General features: G+C 55.7%; 1 protein-coding gene across 1 annotated transcript; it reads right to left on the bottom strand.

Moving 5' to 3' along the window:
* Positions 1–10,686: 10,686 nt before the first annotated feature.
* LOC139250555 (uridine-cytidine kinase 2-A-like) lies at positions 10,687–19,896 on the bottom strand. Its single transcript, XM_070872944.1, has 7 exons — positions 19,742–19,896; positions 18,459–18,618; positions 16,238–16,334; positions 15,428–15,570; positions 13,950–14,047; positions 13,670–13,718; positions 10,687–13,480 (listed from the first exon to the last, which is right to left on the bottom strand). Exons 1-7 carry the CDS (start codon positions 19,835–19,837, stop codon positions 13,347–13,349), a joined length of 777 nt encoding a protein of 258 aa, XP_070729045.1. The 5' UTR covers positions 19,838–19,896; the 3' UTR covers positions 10,687–13,346.
* Positions 19,897–21,549: the final 1,653 nt, after the last annotated feature.

Below are 21,549 nucleotides of genomic sequence, written 5' to 3'. Positions count from 1 at the left end.
TACAGGCCCTGTACACAGCACTGTACATATACAGGCCCTGTACATATACAGGCCTTGCACACAATGCTGTACATATACAGGCCCTGTACACAGCACTGTACATATACAGGCCCTGTACACAGCACCGTACGTATACAGGCCCTGTACATATACAGGCCTTGCACACAATGCTGTACATATACAGGCCCTGTACACAGCACTGTACATATACAGGCCCTGTACACAGCACCGTACATATACAGGCCCTGTACACAGCACTGTACATATACAGGCCCTGTACATATACAGGCCTTGCACACAATGCTGTACATATACAGGCCCTGTACACAGCACTGTACATATACAGGCCCTGTACACAGCACCGTACATATACAGGCCCTGTACATATACAGGCCTTGCACACAATGCTGTACATATACAGGCCCTGTACACAGCACTGTACATATACAGGCCCTGTACACAGCACCGTACATATACAGGCCCTGTACACAGCACCGTACATATACAGGCCCTGCACACAATGCTGTACATATACAGGCCCTGTACACAGCACTGTACATATACAGGCCTTGCACACAATGCTGTACATATACATGTACATATACAGGCCCTGTACACAGCACTGTACATATACAGGCCCTGTACATATACAGGCCTTGCACACAATGCTGTACATATACAGGCCCTGTACACAGCACTGTACATATACAGGCCCTGTACACAGCACCATACATATACAGGCCCTGTACATATACAGGCCTTGCACACAATGCTGTACATATACAGGCCCTGTACACAGCACTGTACATATACAGGCCCTGTACACAGCACCGTACATATACAGGCCCTGTACACAGCACCGTACATATACAGGCCCTGCACACAATGCTGTACATATACAGGCCCTGTACACAGCACTGTACATATACAGGCCCTGTACACAGCACTGTACATATACAGGCCTTGCACACAATGCTGTACATATACAGGCCCTGCACACAAAGTAATCAGCAACTTCTGAAGGTTAACCATACCTTTTACTCTCCACACATGCTGACTGACCTGCTGAGTGTTTTGACTATTCCAATGCTCTCCTCGCCAGCCTCCTATCCTCCACCCTCTATAAACTTCAGCTCATTAGGGCCTGTATCCCTTCCTACCCACACCAGTTCCAGTTCATCCATCACCCCTGTGCTCACTGGTCTACATTGGCTCCCGGTCCCCCAACACCTAAAATTTACAAGGCTGATTCTTGTATTTAAACATCTTTGTGGCCTTGCCCCACCCTATCTCCGTAATCCCTCTCCCAGCTCCGCCGCCCTCAGAACTCTCTATTCCTCTGACCGAGGTCTCTTGTACATCCCTCCTCCCTGTGCCACACCTTTGTCTCTGTGACTAAGAGTGACTAAAGTAAATGTTGGTCCCTTAGAAGATGAGAAGGAGGATTTAATAATGGGAAATGTGGAAATGGCTGAGACCTTAAACAATTATTTTGCTTCGGTCTTCACAGTGGAAGACACAAAAACCATGCCAAAAATTGCTGGTCACAGGAATGTGGGAAGGGAGGACTTTGAGACAATCACTATCACTGGGGGGTAGTGCTGGACAGGCTAATGGGACTCAAGGTAGACAAGTCCCCTGGTCCTGATGAAATGCATCCCAGGGTATTAAAAGAGATGGCGGAAGTTATAGCAGATGCATTCATTATAATCTACCAAAATTCTCTGGACTCTGGGGAGGTACCAGCGGATTGGAAAGCAGCTAATGTAACGCCTCTGTTTAGAAAAGGGGGCAGGTAACAATAGGCAGGTAACTATAGGCCGGTTAGTTTAACATCTGTAGTGGGGAAAATGCTTGAAACTATCATTAAGGAAGAAATAGTGGGACATCTAGATAGGAATAGTGCAATCAAGCAGACGCAGCATGGATTCATGAAGGGGAAATCATGTTTAACTAATTTACTAGAATTCTTTGAGGATATAACGAGCATGGTGGATAGAGGTGTACCGATGGATGTGGTGTATTTAGATTTCCAAAAGGCATTCGATAAGGTGCCACACAAAAGGTTACTGCAGAATATAAAGGTACGCGGAGTCAGAGGAAATGTATTAGCATGGATAGAGAATTGGCTGGCTAACAGAAAGCAGAGTTGGGATAAATGGGTCCTTTTTGGGTTGGAAATCGGTGGTTAGTGGTGTGCCACAGGGATCGGTGCTGGGACCACAACTGTTTACAATATACATAGATGACCTGGAAGAGGGGACAGAGTGTAGTGTAACAAAATTTGCAGATGACACTAAGATTAGTGGGAAAGCGGGTTGTGTAGAGGACTCAGAGAGACTGCAAGGAGATTTGGATAGGTTAAGCGAATGGGCTAAGGTTTGGCAGATGGAATACAATGTCGGAAAGTGTGAGGTCATCCACCTTGGGAAAAAAAACAGTAAAAGGGAATATTATTTGAATGGGGAGAAATTACAACATGCTGAGGTGCAGAGGGACCTGGGGGTCCTTGTGCATGAATCCCAAAAGGTTAGTTTGCAGGTACAGCAGGTAATCAGGAAAGCGAATGGAATGTTGGCCTTCATTGCGAGAGGGATGGAGTACAAAAGCAGGAAGGTCCTGCTGCAACTGTACAGGGTATTGGTGAGGCCGCACCTGGAGTACTGCGTGCAGTTTTGGTCACCTTACTTAAGGAAGGATATACTGGCTTTGGAGGGGGTACAGAGACGATTCACTAGGCTGATTCCGGAGATGAGGGGGTTACCTTATGATGATAGATTGAGTAGACTGGGTCTTTACTCGTTGGAGTTCAGAAACATAGAAAATAGGTGCAGGAGCAGGCCATTCAGCCCTTCTAGCCTGCACCGCCATTCAATGAGTTCATGGCTGAACATAAAACTTCAGTACACCCTTCCTGCTTTCTCGCCATAACCCTTGATCCCCCGAGTAGTAAGGACTTCATCTAACTCCCTTTTGAATATATTTAGTGAATTGGCCTCAACTACTTTCTGTGGTAGAGAATTCCACAGGTTCACCACTCTCTGGGTGAAGAAGTTTCTCCTTATCTCGGTCCTAAATGGCTTACCCCTTATCCTCAGACTGTAACCCCTGGTTCTGGACTTCCCCAACATTGGGAACATTCTTCCTGCATCTAACCTGTCTAAACCCGTCAGAATTTTAAACGTTTCCATGAGGTCCCCTCTCATTCTTCTGAACTCCAGTGAATACAAGCCCAGTTGATCCAGTCTTTCCCGCCATCCCGGGAATCAGTCTGGTGAACCTTCGCTGCACTCCCTCAATAGCAAGAATGTCCTTCCTCAAGTTAGGAGACCAAAACTGTACACAATACTCCAGGTGTGGCCTCACCAAGGCCCTGTACAACTGCAGCAACACCTCCCTGCCCCTGTATTCAAATTCCCTCGCTATGAAGGCCAACATGCCATTTGCTTTCTTAACCACCTGCTGTACCTGCATGCCAACCTTCAATGACTGATGTACCATGACACCCAGGTCTCGTTGCACCTTCCCTTTTCCTAATCTGTCCCCATTCAGATAATAGTCTGTCTCTGTTTTTACCACCAAAGTGGATAACCTCACATTTATCCACATTATACTTCATCTGCCATGCATTTGCCCACTTACCTAACCTATCCAAGTCACTCTGCAGCCTAATAGCATCCTCCTCGCAGCTCACACTGCCACACAACTTAGTGTCATCCGCAAATTTGGAGATACTGCATTTAATCCCCTCGTCTAAATCATTAATGTACAATGTAAACAGCTGGGGCCCCAGCACGAACCTTGCGGTACCCCACTAGTCACTGCCTGCCATTCTGAAAAGTACCCGTTTACTCCTACTCTTTGCTTCCTGTCTGACAACCAGTTCTCAATCCACATCAGCACACTACCCCCAATCCCATGTGCTTTAACTTTGCACATTAATCTCTTGTGTGGGACCTTGTCGAAAGCCTTCTGAAAGTCCAAATATACCACATCAACTGGTTCTCCTTTGTCCACTTTACTGGAAACATCTTCAAAAAATTCCAGAAGATTTGTCAAGCATGATCTCCCTTTCACAAATCCATGCTGACTTGGACCTATCATGTCACCATTTTCCAGATGCACTGCTATGACATCCTTAATAATTGATTCCATCATTTTACCCACTACTGAGGTCAGGCTGACCGGTCTATAATTCCGTTTTCTCTCTCCCTCCTTTTTTAAAAAGTGGGGTTACATTGGCTACCCTCCACTCCATAGGAACTGATCCAGAGTCAATGGAATGTTGGAAAATGACTGTCAATGCATCCGCTATTTCCAAGGCCACCTCCTTAAGTACTCTGGGATGCAGTCCATCAGTCCCTGGGGATTTATCGGCCTTCAATCCCATCAATTTCCCCAACACAATTTCCCGACTAATAAAGATTTCCTTCAGTTCCCCCTCCTTACTAGACCCTCTGACCCCTTTTATATCCGGAAGGTTGTTTGTATCCTCCTTAGTGAATACCGAACCAAAGTACTTGTTCAATTGGTCTGCCGTTTCTTTGTTCCCCGTTATGACTTCCCCTGATTCTGACTGCAGGGGACCTACGTTTGTCTTTACTAACCTTTTTCTCTTTACATACCTATAGAAACTTTTGCAATCCGTCTTAATGTTCCCTGCAAGCTTCTTCTCGTACTCCATTTTCCCTGCCCTAATCAAACCCTTTGTCCTCCTCTGCTGAGTTCTAAATTTCTCCCAGTCCCCAGGTTCGCTGCTATTTCTGGCCAATTTGTATGCCATTTCCTTGGCTTTAATACTATCCCTGATTTCCCTAGGTAGCCACGGTTGAGCCACCTTCCCTTTTTTATTTTTACGCCAGACAGGGATGTACAATTGTTGTAATTCATCCATGCGGTCTCTAAATGTCTGCCATTGCCCATCCACAGTCAACCCCCTAAATATCATTCGCCAATCTATCCTAGCCAATTCACGCCTCATACCTTCAAAGTTACCCTTCTTTAAGTTCTGGACCATGGTCTCTGAATTTACTGTTTCATTCTCCATCCTAATGCAGAATTCCACCATATTATGGTCACTCTGCCGGCTCAGAGATTCAGGACCATGTTGAGCAATGGACTTACAGCCAAGAGAAAGGAGTTGTAGGAAGATCTCCAACTGACACCCACAAGGGCAGTCAGTCTCACATGGGAACATATGTAATTGGTGATGAGGGAGCCGGATATTTGGCATTGGGACTGGAACACCACAACCTGCACTCTTCCCCAAGGGGCCTCGCACAATGAGATTGCTAATTAATCCTCTCTCATTACACAACACCCAGTCTAAGATGGCCTCCCCCCTAGTTGGTTCCTCAACATATTGGTCTAGAAAGGATGAGGGGTGATCTTATAGAAACATTTAAAATAATGAAAGGGATAGACAAGATAGAGGCAGAGAGGTTGTTTCCACTGGTGGGGGAGACTAGAACTAGGGGACACAGCCTCAAAATACGGGGGAGCCAATTTAAAACCGAGTTGAGAAGGAATTTCTTCTCCCAGAGGGTTGTGAATCTGTGGAATTCTCTGCCCAAGGAAGCAGTTGAGGCTAGCTCATTCAATGTATTCAAATCACAGATAGATAGATTTTTAACCAATCAGGGAATTAAGGGTTACGGGGAGCGAGCAGGTAAGTGGAGCTGAGTCCACGGCCAGATCAGCCATGATCTTGTTGAATGGCGGAGCAGGCTTGAGGGGCTCGATAGCCTATTCCTGTTCTTAATTTTTATGTTCTTATGTTCTCTTCAACCACCTACGTCCTATGTTCTGAAATGGAGTGAAGTGCCGTGGGATATTTTCAGGTACATAGTTTCTATACAAAGCACTGCACAGTCTATATACATTGCATATACACAATACTGAATATCATTTATATTTTTTTTTATTCATTCTTGGATGTGGCCAATCCCCAGTTGCCATGAGATATAACTAAGTGGCTTACTAGGCTACCTCATAGGGCAGTTAAGTCGACCACGTTGGTGTGGAACTGGAGTCACATGTAAGCCAGAACGAGTAAGGGTGACAGGTTTGGATTGGTGTAGCAGAGAAGGCAGATACGATGGAATGAATGGCATCCATTGCTATAAAATTGTGGCTTCTGCCGGCTCAGAGATTCAGGGCCATGTTGAGCAATGGACTTACAGCCAAGAGAAAGGAGTTGTAGGAAGATCTCCAACTGACACCCACAAGGGCAGTCAGTCTCACATAGGAACATATGTAATTGGTGATGAGGGAGCCGGATATTTGGCATTGGGACTGGAACACCACAACCTGCACAATGCAGGTCCTTCTACAATTCTGAGGCCAGATCTTCATCCCATAGCTTATTTTATTTTATTCGTTCTGGCATGTGGGCATCGCTGACAAGGGCAGCATTTATTGCCCGTCCCTAATGCACTTGAGAAGATGGTGGTGAGCCACCTTCTTGAACCGCTGCAGTCCGTGTGGTGAAGGTGCTCCCACAGTGCTGTTAGGGAGTTCTAGGACTTTGACCCAACAACAATGAAGGAACGGCGATATATTTCCAAGTCAGGATGGCATGGGATCTTGGAGTGAATGATGTTCCATGCACCCTCTGCCCTTCTAGCTGGTGAAGATCACGGGTTTTGAAGGTGCTGCCGAAGAAGCCTTGGCGAGTTGCTGCAGTGCATCTTGTAGACACTGCAGCCACGGTGCGCCGGTGGTGGAGGGAGTGAATGCTTAAGGTCATGGATTGTCTGCTGATCAAACAGGTTGATTTGTCCTGGATGGTATTGAGCTCCTTGAGTGTTGTTGGACCTGCCCCAATCCAAGCAAGTGAAGAGTATTCCATCATACTCCTGACTGTGCCTTGTAGATGGTGGAAAGCCTTTGGGGGATCAGGAGGTGAGACAATCGTCACAGACTACCCAGCCTCTGACCTGCCCTTGGAGCCACAGTATTTACATGGTTGGTCCAGTTAAGTTTCTGGTCAATAGTGATCCCCCAGGCTGTTAATGGTGTGGAATTTGGTGATGGTACTGGCATTGAATGTCAAGGGGCAGTGGTTAGACTGTCGCTTGTTGGAGATGGTCATCACCTGCCATTTCTGTAGCACAAATGTTCCTTGCTACTGATCAGCCCAAGCCTGAATGTCATCCAGATCTTGCTGCAAGCGGGTGTAGACTGCTTCATTATCCGATGGGGAAGTTGAGACAACAGCCACCTGGTAGCTGAGTGCGAGAACATGTTCATAAAAAAAAGAACTTGCATTTATTGTGCCTTTTATAACCTCAGGACGTTCCAAAGTGCTTCACATTGTTGGAAGTCGCTGCCTCAGAGAGCTGTGGCAGCTGGGACATTGAATAAATTTAAGACAGAAATAGACAGTTTTTTAAACAATGAGGGGATGAGGGGTTATGGAGAGCGGGCGGAGAAGTGGAGCTGAGTCCATGATCAGATCAGCCATGATCTTATTGAATGGCGGAGCAGGCTCAAGGCGCCGTATGGCCTACTCCTGTTCCTATTTCTTATGTTCTTATAAGTGTAGGCACTGTCGTAATGTAGGAAAGGCAACAACCAATTTGCACACAGCAAGGTGATAATGACCAGATAATATTTTTAGTGTTGTTTGTTGAGGGATTAATATTGGCCAGGACACCGGGAAGATCTCCCCTGCTCATCTTTGAAATAGTGGGCAGATGGGGCTTCAGCTTAACATCCCATCCAAAAGGCAACACCTCCAATAGTGCAGCACTCCCTCAGTACTGCCCCTCCGATAGTGCGGCGCTCCCTCTGCACTGCCCCTCCGACAGTGTGGCACTTCCTCAGTACTACCCCTCCGACAGTGTGGCACTCCCTCAGTACTGCCCCTCCGATAGTGCGGCGCTCCCTCAGTACTGCCCCTCCGACAGTGCGACACTGGAGTGTCAGTTTAGATTATCTGGAGTGCTTGATTGTCTGGAGTGGGGATCAAACACATGATCTTCTGACTCAGAGACCAGAGTGCTACCCACTGAGCCACAGTTGACATGTCTCGAGTTTGCTGCCTTCTCCAATTGGGTTGGAGAAGCAAACCACTTTTGCTCAAGCTCTGCACCAGCAGGTACTGTCCAATGGGCTGTGGTCTGTCCATTGGGGGCGGGGGGGGGGGGGGGGGTGTCTATAGCAGAATACCAATCCGGTGTGTTCTATTATGCTTTAAAATTATTTTTTGTACCTCTCCGCCAGCTTTTAGGGATTTCTGTATTTGGACTCCTAAATCATCCTGCTCCTCCATTTGCTTCTTGCCATTTAGAGAATACGCAGACTTATCTTTCTTGGGTCCAAACTGGATCTCACATTCTCCCTCTGCCAGTTTTGCCCACTCACTGAATTTATTCAAGTCCCTTTGCAACTTCCTGCTCCATCCACAGCGTCCCACCTAACTTAGTGACATCAGAAAACTTGGATATACAGCTCTCTATTGCAGTAGTTTCGGTAATCTGATAACCAGAACTGTTGAAATGATGGCAAGGCTACAGTTTGGTTCAGCTGGAGGTCATGGCCAGGGAGGGGACTGGAGTCGGGGAGGGGGAGGGAGTCGGGGAATGGAATTTGTGGCAAAGGCCAGAAACAATGGCTTCAGTCTTCCCAATATTTAACTGGAGTAAATTGTGACACATCCAGAACTGGACAGCAGCCTCACGACACAGAGGCAGTGACACAGCAAAGGGAAATTTTCACCATAAAGCCACACCCTGCAGTCTGGCACAATGCACTGTTCGGAGTACTAACACCAAACCATCAATGGCCTCAGCTTTTCCCACAAGCTGTGTACTGTTTGCGCCTACTGTAGCAGAGATTTTAGACACTGGATTTTTTATACAAAGTGTATTTTAATCTTCACCAAATAAACAGGTCCAACATCTGTCACAGCACAGCCACTGAACAATCTCACTGTAAAACACGAGCCTGAGCAGATCCACAATCCCCCCAAATACAGCACCAGGGTCAGAGACACACAGGCCAGGGGAGGATTCAGAGGCAGAGAGGCTCTTGTAATCGGGGCATTAACGTCCTTGGAAACAAGAAGCCAATCAGATCACGGTGACTGCACCCCACCCCTGGTCTGGTTTAGGTCCAGGCACAGGCCGTGTGATAGGCTGCTACACCTCAGTCACATAATAAACCAGCTATACACAGGTTGATCCCCCTGTGAAGAACAGAGCATGGTCCTCACCTCGCTTGCCGCTCATTACCCCAGGGCAGTGATCCAGGCAACACAGCGTGCTGGCCCAACCCCCATTGCTGCTCCATGTGCCCCCGGGCCTCCAGCAACAGCTCTGTTAGCTCAGTATTTATAGCAGGCAGGTGTCCTTAATCAGTGTTGCCAGCCTTATTCTTTTATTGATCATTATAAATACCTATTCAATTATGTACACGTACTAAAAATAAACATCTGATGGGAATGAACGAGTTTCAGCTTCTCCTTCCTCACAGCAGTGAACAGTCATAGTGGGAGAGAATACAGGTGACCAGAAATTGCTCCTTTCTCCTTCCCGCATGCGCTCACTGCTCACACGCAGGGTGCTCACACGCAGGGTGCTCACAAGCAGGGTGCTCACACGCAGGGTGCTCCCCCAGAGCCCACGTGATGCTCCTCCATGCGCGGCCTCCCCCACAGGGTGCCTGCCCCCACAGGGAGCCTGCTCCCACAGAGTGCCTGCCCCCACAGGGAGCCTGCCCCCACAGGGAGCCTGCCCCCACAGGGAGCCTGCCCCCACAGAGTGCCTGCCCCCACAGAGTGCCTGCCCCCACAGAGTGCCTGCCCCCACAGAGTGCCTGCCCCCACAGAGTGCCTGCCCCCACAGAGTGCCTGCCCCCACAGAGTGCCTGCCCCCACAGAGTGCCTGCCCCCACAGAGTGCCTGCCCCCACAGAGTGCCTGCCCCCACAGGGAGCCTGCCCCCACAGAGTGCCTGCCCCCACAGAGTGCCTGCCCCCACAGAGTGCCTGCCCCCACAGAGTGCCTGCCCCCACAGAGTGCCTGCCCCCACAGAGTGCCTGCCCCCACAGAGTGCCTGCCCCCACAGAGTGCCTGCCCCCACAGAGTGCCTGCCCCCACAGAGTGCCTGCCCCCACAGAGTGCCTGCCCCCACAGAGTGCCTGCCCCCACAGAGTGCCTGCCCCCACAGGGAGCCTGCCCCCACAGGGTGCCTGCCCCCACAGGGTGCCTGCCCCCACAGAGTGCCTGCCCCCACAGAGTGCCTGCCCCCACAGAGTGCCTGCCCCCACAGAGTGCCTGCCCCCACAGAGTGCCTGCCCCCACAGAGTGCCTGCCCCCACAGAGTGCCTGCCCCCACAGAGTGCCTGCCCCCACAGAGTGCCTGCCCCCACAGAGTGCCTGCCCCCACAGAGTGCCTGCCCCCACAGAGTGCCTGCCCCCACAGAGTGCCTGCCCCCACAGAGTGCCTGCCCCCACAGGGAGCCTGCCCCCACAGGGAGCCTGCCCCCACAGAGTGCCTGCCCCCACAGAGTGCCTGCCCCCACAGAGTGCCTGCCCCCACAGGGCAGCAGCAGTGATCTCGGAGAAATCTGCTCCAGCTGCTGGAGAAGCACAGAGTTAAATCCTTGCAGACACCCCCCGCCACCACTCAACAAGCCAGTCAACACCCCCCCCCCCCCCTCAACCCCCCCCCACAAGCCCATGGACAAGGAACCCCATGTTTACAGGAAGGTGGGATGAGATGACAGTAATATGTCGACAGCCCCCTGCCTGGTCTCTGAGCCGGGGCATGATTTGCAACGTTACATTCAGGCAGCAGAACAATACAGAAACATCTTTCAACTACACTGACCCTGGAGAGGAGAGGACCAGCGGCCAGAGGCAGGTATGCCTGGGTTTGTCCGAGCACAACGCCTCAAACCACACAGCATTAAATCAGTCTAAACCCAGGCTCTGCTCCCCTCTCCATCTAAATACCATATTCCCACTGAAGGCATTTGGCAGTTTCCCTCACGCTACCCCAGTTTGCGGAGTAAATCTCTGTCTCTTTACCCCACTAAATATAAAATAAGACAGCAGGTATCGCGGACAGTTACACAGCGACCAGTTAACCCCACTGGTGCACTTCAGGGTAGACAAAAAGATCCAGAATTCCAGCAGTGACGGGTTTGTGTGATACTCAGTCCGAGGTACGATTCATGGCAAACTTTAGAAGTTTTACTTTACATTCTCAGTTTCTGAATCCCAATGTGTTAACACAGGGTTAGTGGCCAACAGTCGGATATTACAGGACCCAGAGCTCTCACTGGATCGTGGGACTGAGCAGTACAACTGCTCGCACATTCCCACAGTAACTGTGGGCAAGGAAGCCACAGCTTCTGGGCGGGATTGATAACCGACAATGGTCATTGATAACTGCCTCCTTATTCAGTGAACACAGCAGGACGCCTCCAGTGACCCTGTGAATTTATGCAGAGCACTGTCTGGGGCCGCAGTCCTGGGTCAGGGAGAGGTAAATCAGCCAGAGCTCCTGCTCAGTCCAGAAAACCCCAGCTGGAAAGGGCTGGGCTTTTCAACAGGGTCTAGACTGAACACGATGAATGGCCCTTTTGGTGAGGCACCAGAGGATGAGCAATGAACACTGGCAGTGTAGCCCAGCAGCCACCACAGGAGCACTGGGTAAATGTCACCCTCAAGGTCAGATTTCAGCCAGTGGCAACCGAGCCCATATACCCAAGTCAAAATAATCAAAGATTTTATAACTAGAGGGTTATACAAGCCTTGATTAGACCGGGAGTGCTGTGTACAGTTCTGGGCACCACATCTGAGAAAGGATTGCTGTGCAGATTCACCAGAAGGTTACCAGGGCTTCAAGGGTCAGATTATGAGATTACATAAACTAAGCTTGTATTCCCTGGATAAGGGGTGATTCGATGGAGGTTTTTAGGATTTTGAAAGGAAGTGATAGGGTAGATAGAAAGAAATGTTTTCTGCTCAAGAGGGAATTTAGGGCAAGGGGGCACAACCTTAAAATCAGAGCCAGGCCGTTCAGGAAAGAAAAGTTAGGAAACACTTCTTCAATCAAAGGGTGGTACAAGTGTGGAACTCTCCCCCACAAAAAGCAGTCGATGCTAGCTTCATTAATAACTTTAAAACGGAGATCAATAGATGTCTTGCTACCCCAAGAGTATTATAGATATACAGATCAGCCATGACCTCACTGAATGGCAGAACAGGCTCCTCCTGTTCCTATACCTGCTGGTCAATAGTCCACAAGAACAAATTTGTATTTATATCGTGCTCATCACAACCTCAGGACTTCCCAAAGAGCTTTACAGCCAATTAAGGACTTTTTGAAGTGTCGGCACAGTAATGTTGTAACTAACTTTCCTGGACCACAATATCTGGGTATAGTGGCTTAATTTTTGCTGTTTCAGGAATGAATGCATGGTGGAGGGAAGGGGAATAGTCGCACTGTGCAGTGGGACTGCTGCTGGTGACACAGACTGTCCTGTGTCCGTGTGTGACAGTGTGAGTGTGCGTGTGTAACAGTTCATGCTCAGCTGTTGTGGTCAATACACAACTCCTGGGTCACGGGTTACACGAGCAGCCTAGATACCTGCGCAGACAGACTGTAGTTCACAGCACCCCGCACGAGGGCACAGCACGTGACACGATCCTTGTCTGACCGAGCCGAGCGGCCCGTGATGAGACTACACGCTGGTCACAAGCACAGGCCTCTTCATAGCCAGACAGGTTTCCAGCAAGCTGCTTACCCAACGTACATTGGGCGTGGGCAAGGTACGCAGGGCAGGTTCATTAAAGGGCGTGGAGATGATGCAATCACACTGCACAGGGAATGGAGCCCAGTACCTACACAACACAAAGGAACTGGTCAGACCAGCCGCTCAGACCACAAGTCCCCAAGTGCAACCATGATGTCACTTTAGATGCAAGAAAATCAGAACCAAGTAAAAACAACACGAAAGCTGAGAGCCCACCCCGGGATCACATCAGGAGCTAAGCAGTGGGGTCAGAGGGGAGGGGGAAGGGCTGCTTTGTACAAGTGCTGAACTTACCACCCAAAGTGAAATACTATGAAAGTGACCAGTCAACATAAGCCCCGGGACGTGTACGGTGCAAGCGGAACTGAAGACTCTGGGTATTGAGGCGTTGCTGTACAACAACACAGGCCCCCTGCATTGGCTGTCACCTGCAGGGAGGGTCCGAGCCTACGTCCCGCCCTTTCAGCAGTTCTTTGTAGCGAGAAGAGATGGCGAAAGAGCTCAGTCATCCACACACGGTGAGGCCGCAGAGCTCGACAGCACAAACTCACACCCCACCAGTCCATGTGCTGTCGGGGGTCAGTGTGGACGGGTGCTGGACTCGGAGGTGTGTCGAGTGCGGGGCACCGTGTGTCCATTAACACAGCCGTTGCGTTTGGTCATACCGCCCGTCAGGATATCCTGAATGTGCTGCACGATCAGGTTTATGGCAACTGTGGGGAGAGAGAGAGAGAGAGATCGATCAGACTCCAGGTGCCCCCCCGCCCACCCACAGCATCCCGAGCGGCAGCAAGCCACACCTCCCCCCACAACACACACTCCCTCCCAACCCCCACACTCAATCGCATCGCACCCCCAGCCCCCTCCTCCGCTCCACCACCCCGGGGAGCCTCGCTACTCACCCAGGTTTTCCACCCCTCGGGGGATGATGACATCAGCGTATTTCTTGGTCTGTGAATGAGAACACGAGTAGTTACAGTGCACCGTGCACGACCAGCCAACCCCACCCACCCACTTCGCACCAACAGGTTTACTCAGCTCTGCAACACACCCTCAGCCCTGCCCAGGGACCCAGATCCCACCCACCCCACTCACTCCCTCCCTCCCTCCCTCCCAGGTGGTCACACCTCCCATCCCCCAGAACTGTACCTTTAACCCCATCACCTCAGAAACATTCCTCACCGGAAGGCAGAACTCCTCGAAGGCTGGTTTTACGAAGGTGGTGTACTGTGTGAGAATCTGCTCGAGGTCTCTCCCCCTCTCGTTGATGTCTCTCAATACTGTGGGGGGGGGGGCAGGAATAGAAGATTCACATTGTAAAAACCCAGCACAGAGGGCGAGTGCTCCCACATATATGCTGCAGTGATCAATTCCCAGAGCCATGAGCACAGTCCACGGTTCCAGCTACCCCTCCCTCACACCTCCAGGGACCCCCCCCTCCCTCACACCTCCAGGGACCCCCCCTCCCTCACACCTCCAGGGACCCCCCCCTCCCTCACACCTCCAGGGACCCCCCCTTCCCTCACACCTCCAGGGACCCCCCCTCCCTCACACCTCCAGGGACCCCCCCCTTCCTCACACCTCCAGGGACCCCCCCCTCCCTCACACCTCCAGGGACCCCCCCTCCCTCACACCTCCAGGGACCCCCCCTCCCTCACACCTCCAGGGACCCCCCCCCCTCCCTCACACCTCCAGGGACCCCCCCTCCCTCACACCTCCAGGAACCCCCCCCCTCCCTCACATCTCCAGGGACCCCCCCTCCCTCACACCTCCAGGGACCCCCCCTTCCTCACACCTCCAGGGACCCGACCCCCCCTCCCTCCCTCACACCTCCAGGGACCCCCCCCCCTTCCTCACACCTCCAGGGACCCCCCCCCTCCCTCACACCTCCAGGGACCCCCCCTTCCTCACACCTCCAGGGACCCCCCCTCCCTCACACCTCCAGGGACCCGACCCACCCTCCCTCACACTTCCAGGGACCCCCCCCCTCCCTCACACCTCCAGGGACCCCCCCCCCTTCCTCACACCTCCAGGGACCCGACCCCCCCTCCCTCCCTCACACCTCCAGGGACCCCCCCCCTCCCTCACACCTCCAGGGGACCCCCCCCTCCCTCACACCTCCAGGGGACCCCCCCCTCCCTCACACCTCCAGGGGACCCCCCCCTCCCTCACACCTCCAGGGACCCCCCCCTTCCTCACACCTCCAGGGACCCCCCCCTCCCTCACACCTCCTGGGGACCCCCCCCTCCCTCACACCTCCTGGGGACCCCCCCCTCCCTCACACCTCCAGGGGACCCCCCCCTCCCTCACACCTCCAGGGGACCCCCCCCTCCCTCACACCTCCAGGGGACCCCCCCCTCCCTCACACCTCCAGGGGACCCCCCCCTCCCTCACACCTCCAGGGGACCCCCCCCTCCCTCACACCTCCAGGGACCCCCCCTTCCTCACACCTCCAGGGACCCCCCCCTTCCTCACACCTCCAGGGACCCCCCCCCCCTCCCTCACACCCTACAGGGACTGTATCCCAATGACGGGGGGGGGGCAGGAGAGGGGATCGTGTCCCAGGGACCGGTGGAGAAGAAAAAGACACAAGAAAATTCCTTGACTCACCATTCTAAACCCCCCACCCAACTCCCCTCCCACCAGGGCCACTTCCTCACCTCTCCGGGAAAGCCGGGTATCTGCATCTGTGTCCACGAAGAGTTTCATCTGGAATAGATCCCTGATTTCCTGGGAATAGAAAACCAGGATACCCTCGAAGAGGACCACGTCCGCTGGATAAACCGGCACCATCTCCGCCTTCCTGCGCACAGTAAGCCTCAGTCAGTCTCACATCATCAGCACAGGATCAGGAGGAGGCCGCTCAACCCCTCCAGCCTTTCACAGACCCACCTGCACCCTGACCCCGTATACCCTGGCCCAGAAATCTCCACCCGGCTCAGATTTAAAACCATTACCAGCCCTCCTTAGATTGACGAACACTGGGTTTACCAGAGTACAAATGCAGTGCTTCTAGTTTGAAGACCCCCCCCCCCCTTCCCCCCAACCCACGTCTAAACCAGCAGTCACTCACTGACCCCCCCTCCCTCCAAGGTTTGTCCTCTACTCTGGTTATTTCCTCAGGCGGGTTCCACAGGCAATGGGTGTCCCCGGCACCTTCCCCAGGGAACCAGTTTTTATTTGCGCAGACAGAGTCGGCAGGGTATTCCACTGTGGGGGCATCGCAGCTGACCCTGCTGCTGTCTTCACCCAATAATTGCAGGAACGGCAGGATTCAGCTGTGTGTGGAGCGCAGCCAGAGACCCCCTCAGTCTACGCAGCTCAGGACCCACCCATCTCCCCTCAGTCTACACTCCCACACACACAGCTTTGACACCAATTCTAACAACCTTTGCTTTACTTTTTGTTAGCTGTCTATTTTACTCAGAATCGGAAGCCAGTGTGACAATTCCACCCGCTCTGATACACACCGTGAATGGCTAACAAAATCATAGACAGGGATTGGGACCATCCGCCCATTGATGATGTCCTTCAGGGTGCGAAGAATCAGCTCGTTGTCAAGCGCATCTGTATACAGCAGAGAGGGGGAAATCAGGAACCAGCAGAGCCTGTGACCCACCGCAACAACAGACAGCATTCGCCCCCCCTTTACCCCCACCCGAGCCCACTGCCCCCCCTCACCCCCACCCGAGCCCGCTGCCCCCCTCACCCCCACCCGAGCCCGCTGCCCCCCCTTACCCCCACCCGATCCCGCTGCCCCCCTCACCCCCACCCGATCCCGCTGCCCCCCTCACCCCCACCCGAGCCCGCTGCCCCCCTCACCCCCACCCGAGCCCGCTGCCCCCCCTCACCCTCACCCGAGCCCACTGCCCCCCTCACCCCCACCCGAGCCCGCTGCCCCCCCTTACCCCCACCCGAGCCCACTGCCCCCCCTTGCCCCCACCTGAGCCCGCTGCCCCCCCCTTACCCCCACCCGATCCCGCCCTCACCCCCACCCGATCCCGCTGCCCCCCCTTACCCCCACCCGAGCCCGCTGCCCCCCCTTGCCCCCACCCGAGCCCGCTGCCCCCCCTTACCCCCACCCGATCCCGCTGCCCCCCTCACCCCCACCCAATCCCGCTGCCCCCCCTTATCCCCACCCGAGCCCGCTGCCCCCCCTCACCCCCACCCGAGCCCACTGCCCCCCCTTACCCCCACCCGAGCCCACTGCCCCCCCTTACCCCCACCCGAGCCCACTGCCCCCCCTTGCCCCCACCCGAGCCCACTGCCCCCCCTTACCCTCACTGCCCCCCTTACCCTCACCCGCTGCCCCCCCTTATCCCCACCCGAGCCCGCTGCCCCCCTTACCCCCACCCGAGCCCGCTGCCCCCAATTACCCCCACCCGGCCCGCTGCCCCCCCTTACCCCCACCCGAGCCCCCCCTTACCCCCACCCGAGCCCACTGCCCCACCCCCTTACCCCCACCCGAGCCCGCTGCCCCCCTTACCCCCTGAGCCCGCTGCCCCCCCTTACCCCCACCCGAGCCCGCTGCCCCCCTCACCCCCACCCGAGCCCGCTGCCCCCCCTTACCCCCACCCGAGCCCACTGCACCCCTTACCCCCACCCGATCCCGCTGCCCCCCCTTACCCCCACCCGATCCCGCTGCCCCCCCTTATCCCCACCCGAGCCCGCTGCCCCCTTCACCCCCACCCGAGCCCACTGCCCCCCCTTACCCCCACCCGAGCCCACTGCCCCCCCTTGCCCCCACCCGAGCCCGCTGCCCCCAATTACCCCCACCCGGGCCCGCTGCCCCCCCTTACCCCCACCCGAGCCCGCTGCCCCCCCTTACCCCCACCCGAGCCCACTGCCCCACCCCCTTACCCCCACCCGATCCCGCTGCCCCCCTCACCCCCACCCCCCCTCACCCCCACCCGATCCCGCTGCCCCCCTCACCCCCACCCGATCCCGCTGCCCCCCTTACCCCCACCCGATCCCGCTGCCCCCCTCACCCCCACCCGATCCCGCTGCCCCCCCTTACCCCCACCCGAGCCCACTGCCCCCCCTTACCCCCACCCGAGCCCACTGCCCCCCCTTACCCCCACCCGAGCCCACTGCCCCCCCTTGCCCCCACCTGAGCCCACTGCCCCCCTTACCCTCACTGCCCCCCTTACCCTCACCCGCTGCCCCCCCTTATCCCCACCCGAGCCCGCTGCCCCCCTTACCCCCACCCGAGCCCGCTGCCCCCAATTACCCCCACCCGGGCCCGCTGCCCCCCCTTACCCCCACCCGAGCCCGCTGCCCCCTTTACCCCCACCCGAGCCCGCTGCCCCCCCTTACCCCCACCCGAGCCCACTGCCCCCCCCCTTACCCCCACCCGAGCCCGCTGCCCCCCCTTACCCCCACCCGAGCCCACTGCCCCCCCCTTACCCCCACCCGAGCCCGCTGCCCCCCTTACCCCCACCCGAGCCCGCTGCCCCCCTTACCCCCACCCGAGCCCGCTGCCCCCCCCTTACCCCCACCCGAGCCTGCTGCCCCCCCTTACCCCCACCCGAGCCCACTGACCCCTTACCCCCACCCGAGCCCACTGCCCCCTTACCCTCACCTGAGCCCGCTGCCCCACCTGAGCGCGCTGCCCCCCTCCCAGGCCGCTGCCCCTACCCCTCTTCTCCCTCCCTCGTCTCTCCCACAGTCACCCACAATGCTTGCAGGTACCTGGATGATCGAAGTTATACTGTCCTTTACTGGCCTTGACTTTCTGTTCTGTGGTGAGCACCTTGTAGAAGCTGTCCTGGCTCAGGATCACCACTTGCCTCTGGTGCTGGTCCACTTTATTCTGTCCTAGCAGCTCCACGATTTTCTGACACACTGAGGACTGAACAAACGATTAAATGAAATCTTCTTCAATGTTCAACACTCCGTGCCTACCCATTTGTCGGAGTTTGAAAGCTAAGGACTGAGTATGGGCCCACAATCCCCTCTCCCACTGGGTTACTGGAGAAGTCAGTGCAGCCCTGCTCAGCCAGGTCACAATCCACCAACAGTTACAGACTGCCCAGAAAGAACAAACCTCAGAGAAAGCACACAGCTCCTCCGAACTCACCGTTACCACGCCCCACAGACCAGGGAGGGACGACCACAATCCTTGCTCAACACCGAGCCGACAGATCACAACCAGATCAGTACCCCTGGGTTAGCAAATTAACCCTCAAATCCCCTCTAAACCTCCTACTGGACTTTAAATCTATGCCCCCTGGCTGTTGACCCCTCTGCTAAGGGAAATAGGTCCTTCTATCCACACTATCTAGGACCCTCATAATTGTATACACCTCAATTATGTCTCCACTCAGCCTCCTCTGTTTCAAAGAAAACAACCCCGGCCTATCCGATCCTTCCTCATCGCTAAAATTCTCATATCTGATGGAATGGCAGAACAGGCTCGAAAGGCTGAATGGTCTCCTCCTGCTCCTATCCTATGTCATCCTCTGCGTGTGGATCGCAAGCAGTTCCAGACAGTCCCTCCCTGAACCCCGGGCAGTATCTGAGGCCAGGCTCCTGCTCAGCCACCCACACAAAAACTTAAAAGCCAGCTCAATAGTTGATGTAAAGCCTCCCACTTATACTCTGCTTGTAATTACAGCTCCCCTTTAAAGGCCCCTCGTGTGACTGAGGCTGATGATGATTCACTCGCAGCCTCCCATCACAGCTGGCAGCAAAAACTACTAAAGACACCGCCCTCTTTTCTCGCTGCGCATTGAACAGCCAGTAGTGATCCGCCTCCTCAGGAAAAAGTGCCGGGCACGCCTTCCCTGCGCGTACCTGGGACTCTCACTGCGCCTGCGCGGCCACGGGACTCTCACTGCGCCTGCGCGTACCTCGGACTTTGCGCGGACCCGGGATTTTCACTGCAGCTGCGCGGCCACGGGATACCCAACGCGCCTGCGCGCTGCCTGCCACGCGGCCCGCTTCAGTCCCCGACCGAAGCCGCCACGACCGACCTTTCCGCTGGCGGTGCCGCCGCTGACGGCGATCAGGAAAGGCCGGCGCTGAGCCTTCCTCTCGGCTACCACATCTCCCGCCATCACCGCCGACATAACTGGCCGGGCAGGCGCAGGCGCACCTTTTCACCGCCGCCTCAACCGAACCTGCTTCCAGCTCTGATTGGCTGCCGGCGGCCGCGGACGTCACAGCAGCGTAACGCCGCGATTCTATTGGTTGCAGGAGGTGTCAGTCAAAGCTGGGCATCCGCCCCTGCACCATCAGGGTAGGTTGTCGCTCAAAGCCCCTTGAACCTGTCCAGTCAGTGCCTGAAAACAACAAAACAATTCACTCCCTCAGTAATTCATCTCCACACTCGCAATCTCCGTCACAACACAATTAAATAATGTCCCCCCCACTGCCCCCCCACAGTGACCCCACACACACTGACCCCCCCCCCCACTGACCCCACACAGTGACCCCCCCACAGTGACCCCACAGTGACCCCACACAGTGACCCCCCCCCCCACTGACCCCACACAGTGACCCCCCCACAGTGACCCCACACAGTGACCCCACACACACTGACCCCCCCCCCACTGCCCCCCACAGTGACCCCACACAGTGACCCCCCCACAGTGACCCCACACAGTGACCCCACACACACTGACCCCCCCCCCCACTGACCCCACACAGTGACCCCCCCACAGTGACCCCACACAGTGACCCCACACACACTGACCCCCCCCCCCACTGCCCCCCACAGTGACCCCCCCACTGCCCCCCCACAGTGACCCCCCCACTGCCCCCCCACAGTGACCCCCCCCACACACTGACCCCCCCCCCACACTGACCCCCCCACAGTGACCCCACACACTGATCCCCCACACTGACCCCCCCCCACACTGACCCCACACACACTGACCCCCCACAGTGACCCCACACACTGCCCCCCCCCCACACTGACCCCCCCACAGTGACCCCCCCCCCCACACTGACCCCCCCCACTGACCCCCCCCACACTGACCCCCCCCACACTGACCCCCCCCACTGACCCCCCCCACACTGACCCCCCCCACTGACCCCCCCCACACTGCCCCCCCCACACTGCCCCCCCACAGTGACCCCCCCACTGACCCCCCACACTGACCCCCCACACTGACCCCCCCCCCACACTGACCCCCCCCCACACTGACCCCCTCCCACTGACCCCCCCCCCCCCACTGACCCCCCCTACACTGCCCCCCACAGTGACCCCACACACTGCCCCCCCACACTGACCCCCCCCACACTAACCCCCCCCACACTGACCCCCCCCCACACTAACCCCCCACACTGACCCCCCCCACACACTGACCCCCCCCCACACTGACCCCCCCCACACTAACCCCCCACACTGACCCCCCCCACACACTGACCCCCCCCCACACTGATCCCCCACACTGACCCCCCCCCACACTGACCCCCCCCACAGTGACCCCACACACTGATCCCCCACACTGACCCCCCCCCACACTGCCCCCCCCACTGACCCCCCCCACACTGACCCCCCCCACAGTCCCCCCCCACACACTGACCCCCTCCACTGACCCCCCCACAGTGACCCCACACACACTGACCCCCCCCCACACTGACCCACCCCCCACACACTGCCCCCCCCACTGACCCCCCCACACACTGACCCCCCCCACTGACCCCCCCCACACACTGATCCCCCCACACTGACCCCCCCCCACACTGACCCCCTCCCACAGTGACCCCACACACTGACCCCCCACACTGCCCCCCCACAGTGACCCCACACACTGCCCCCCCACAGTGACCCCAC

Source organism: Pristiophorus japonicus, unplaced genomic scaffold (assembly GCF_044704955.1).
Source record: "Pristiophorus japonicus isolate sPriJap1 unplaced genomic scaffold, sPriJap1.hap1 HAP1_SCAFFOLD_389, whole genome shotgun sequence".
Taxonomy (NCBI): Eukaryota; Metazoa; Chordata; class Chondrichthyes; family Pristiophoridae; genus Pristiophorus; species Pristiophorus japonicus.
The sequence above is the reverse complement of the archived record's forward strand: the minus strand, read 5'-3'. Positions and strand labels throughout refer to the sequence as shown.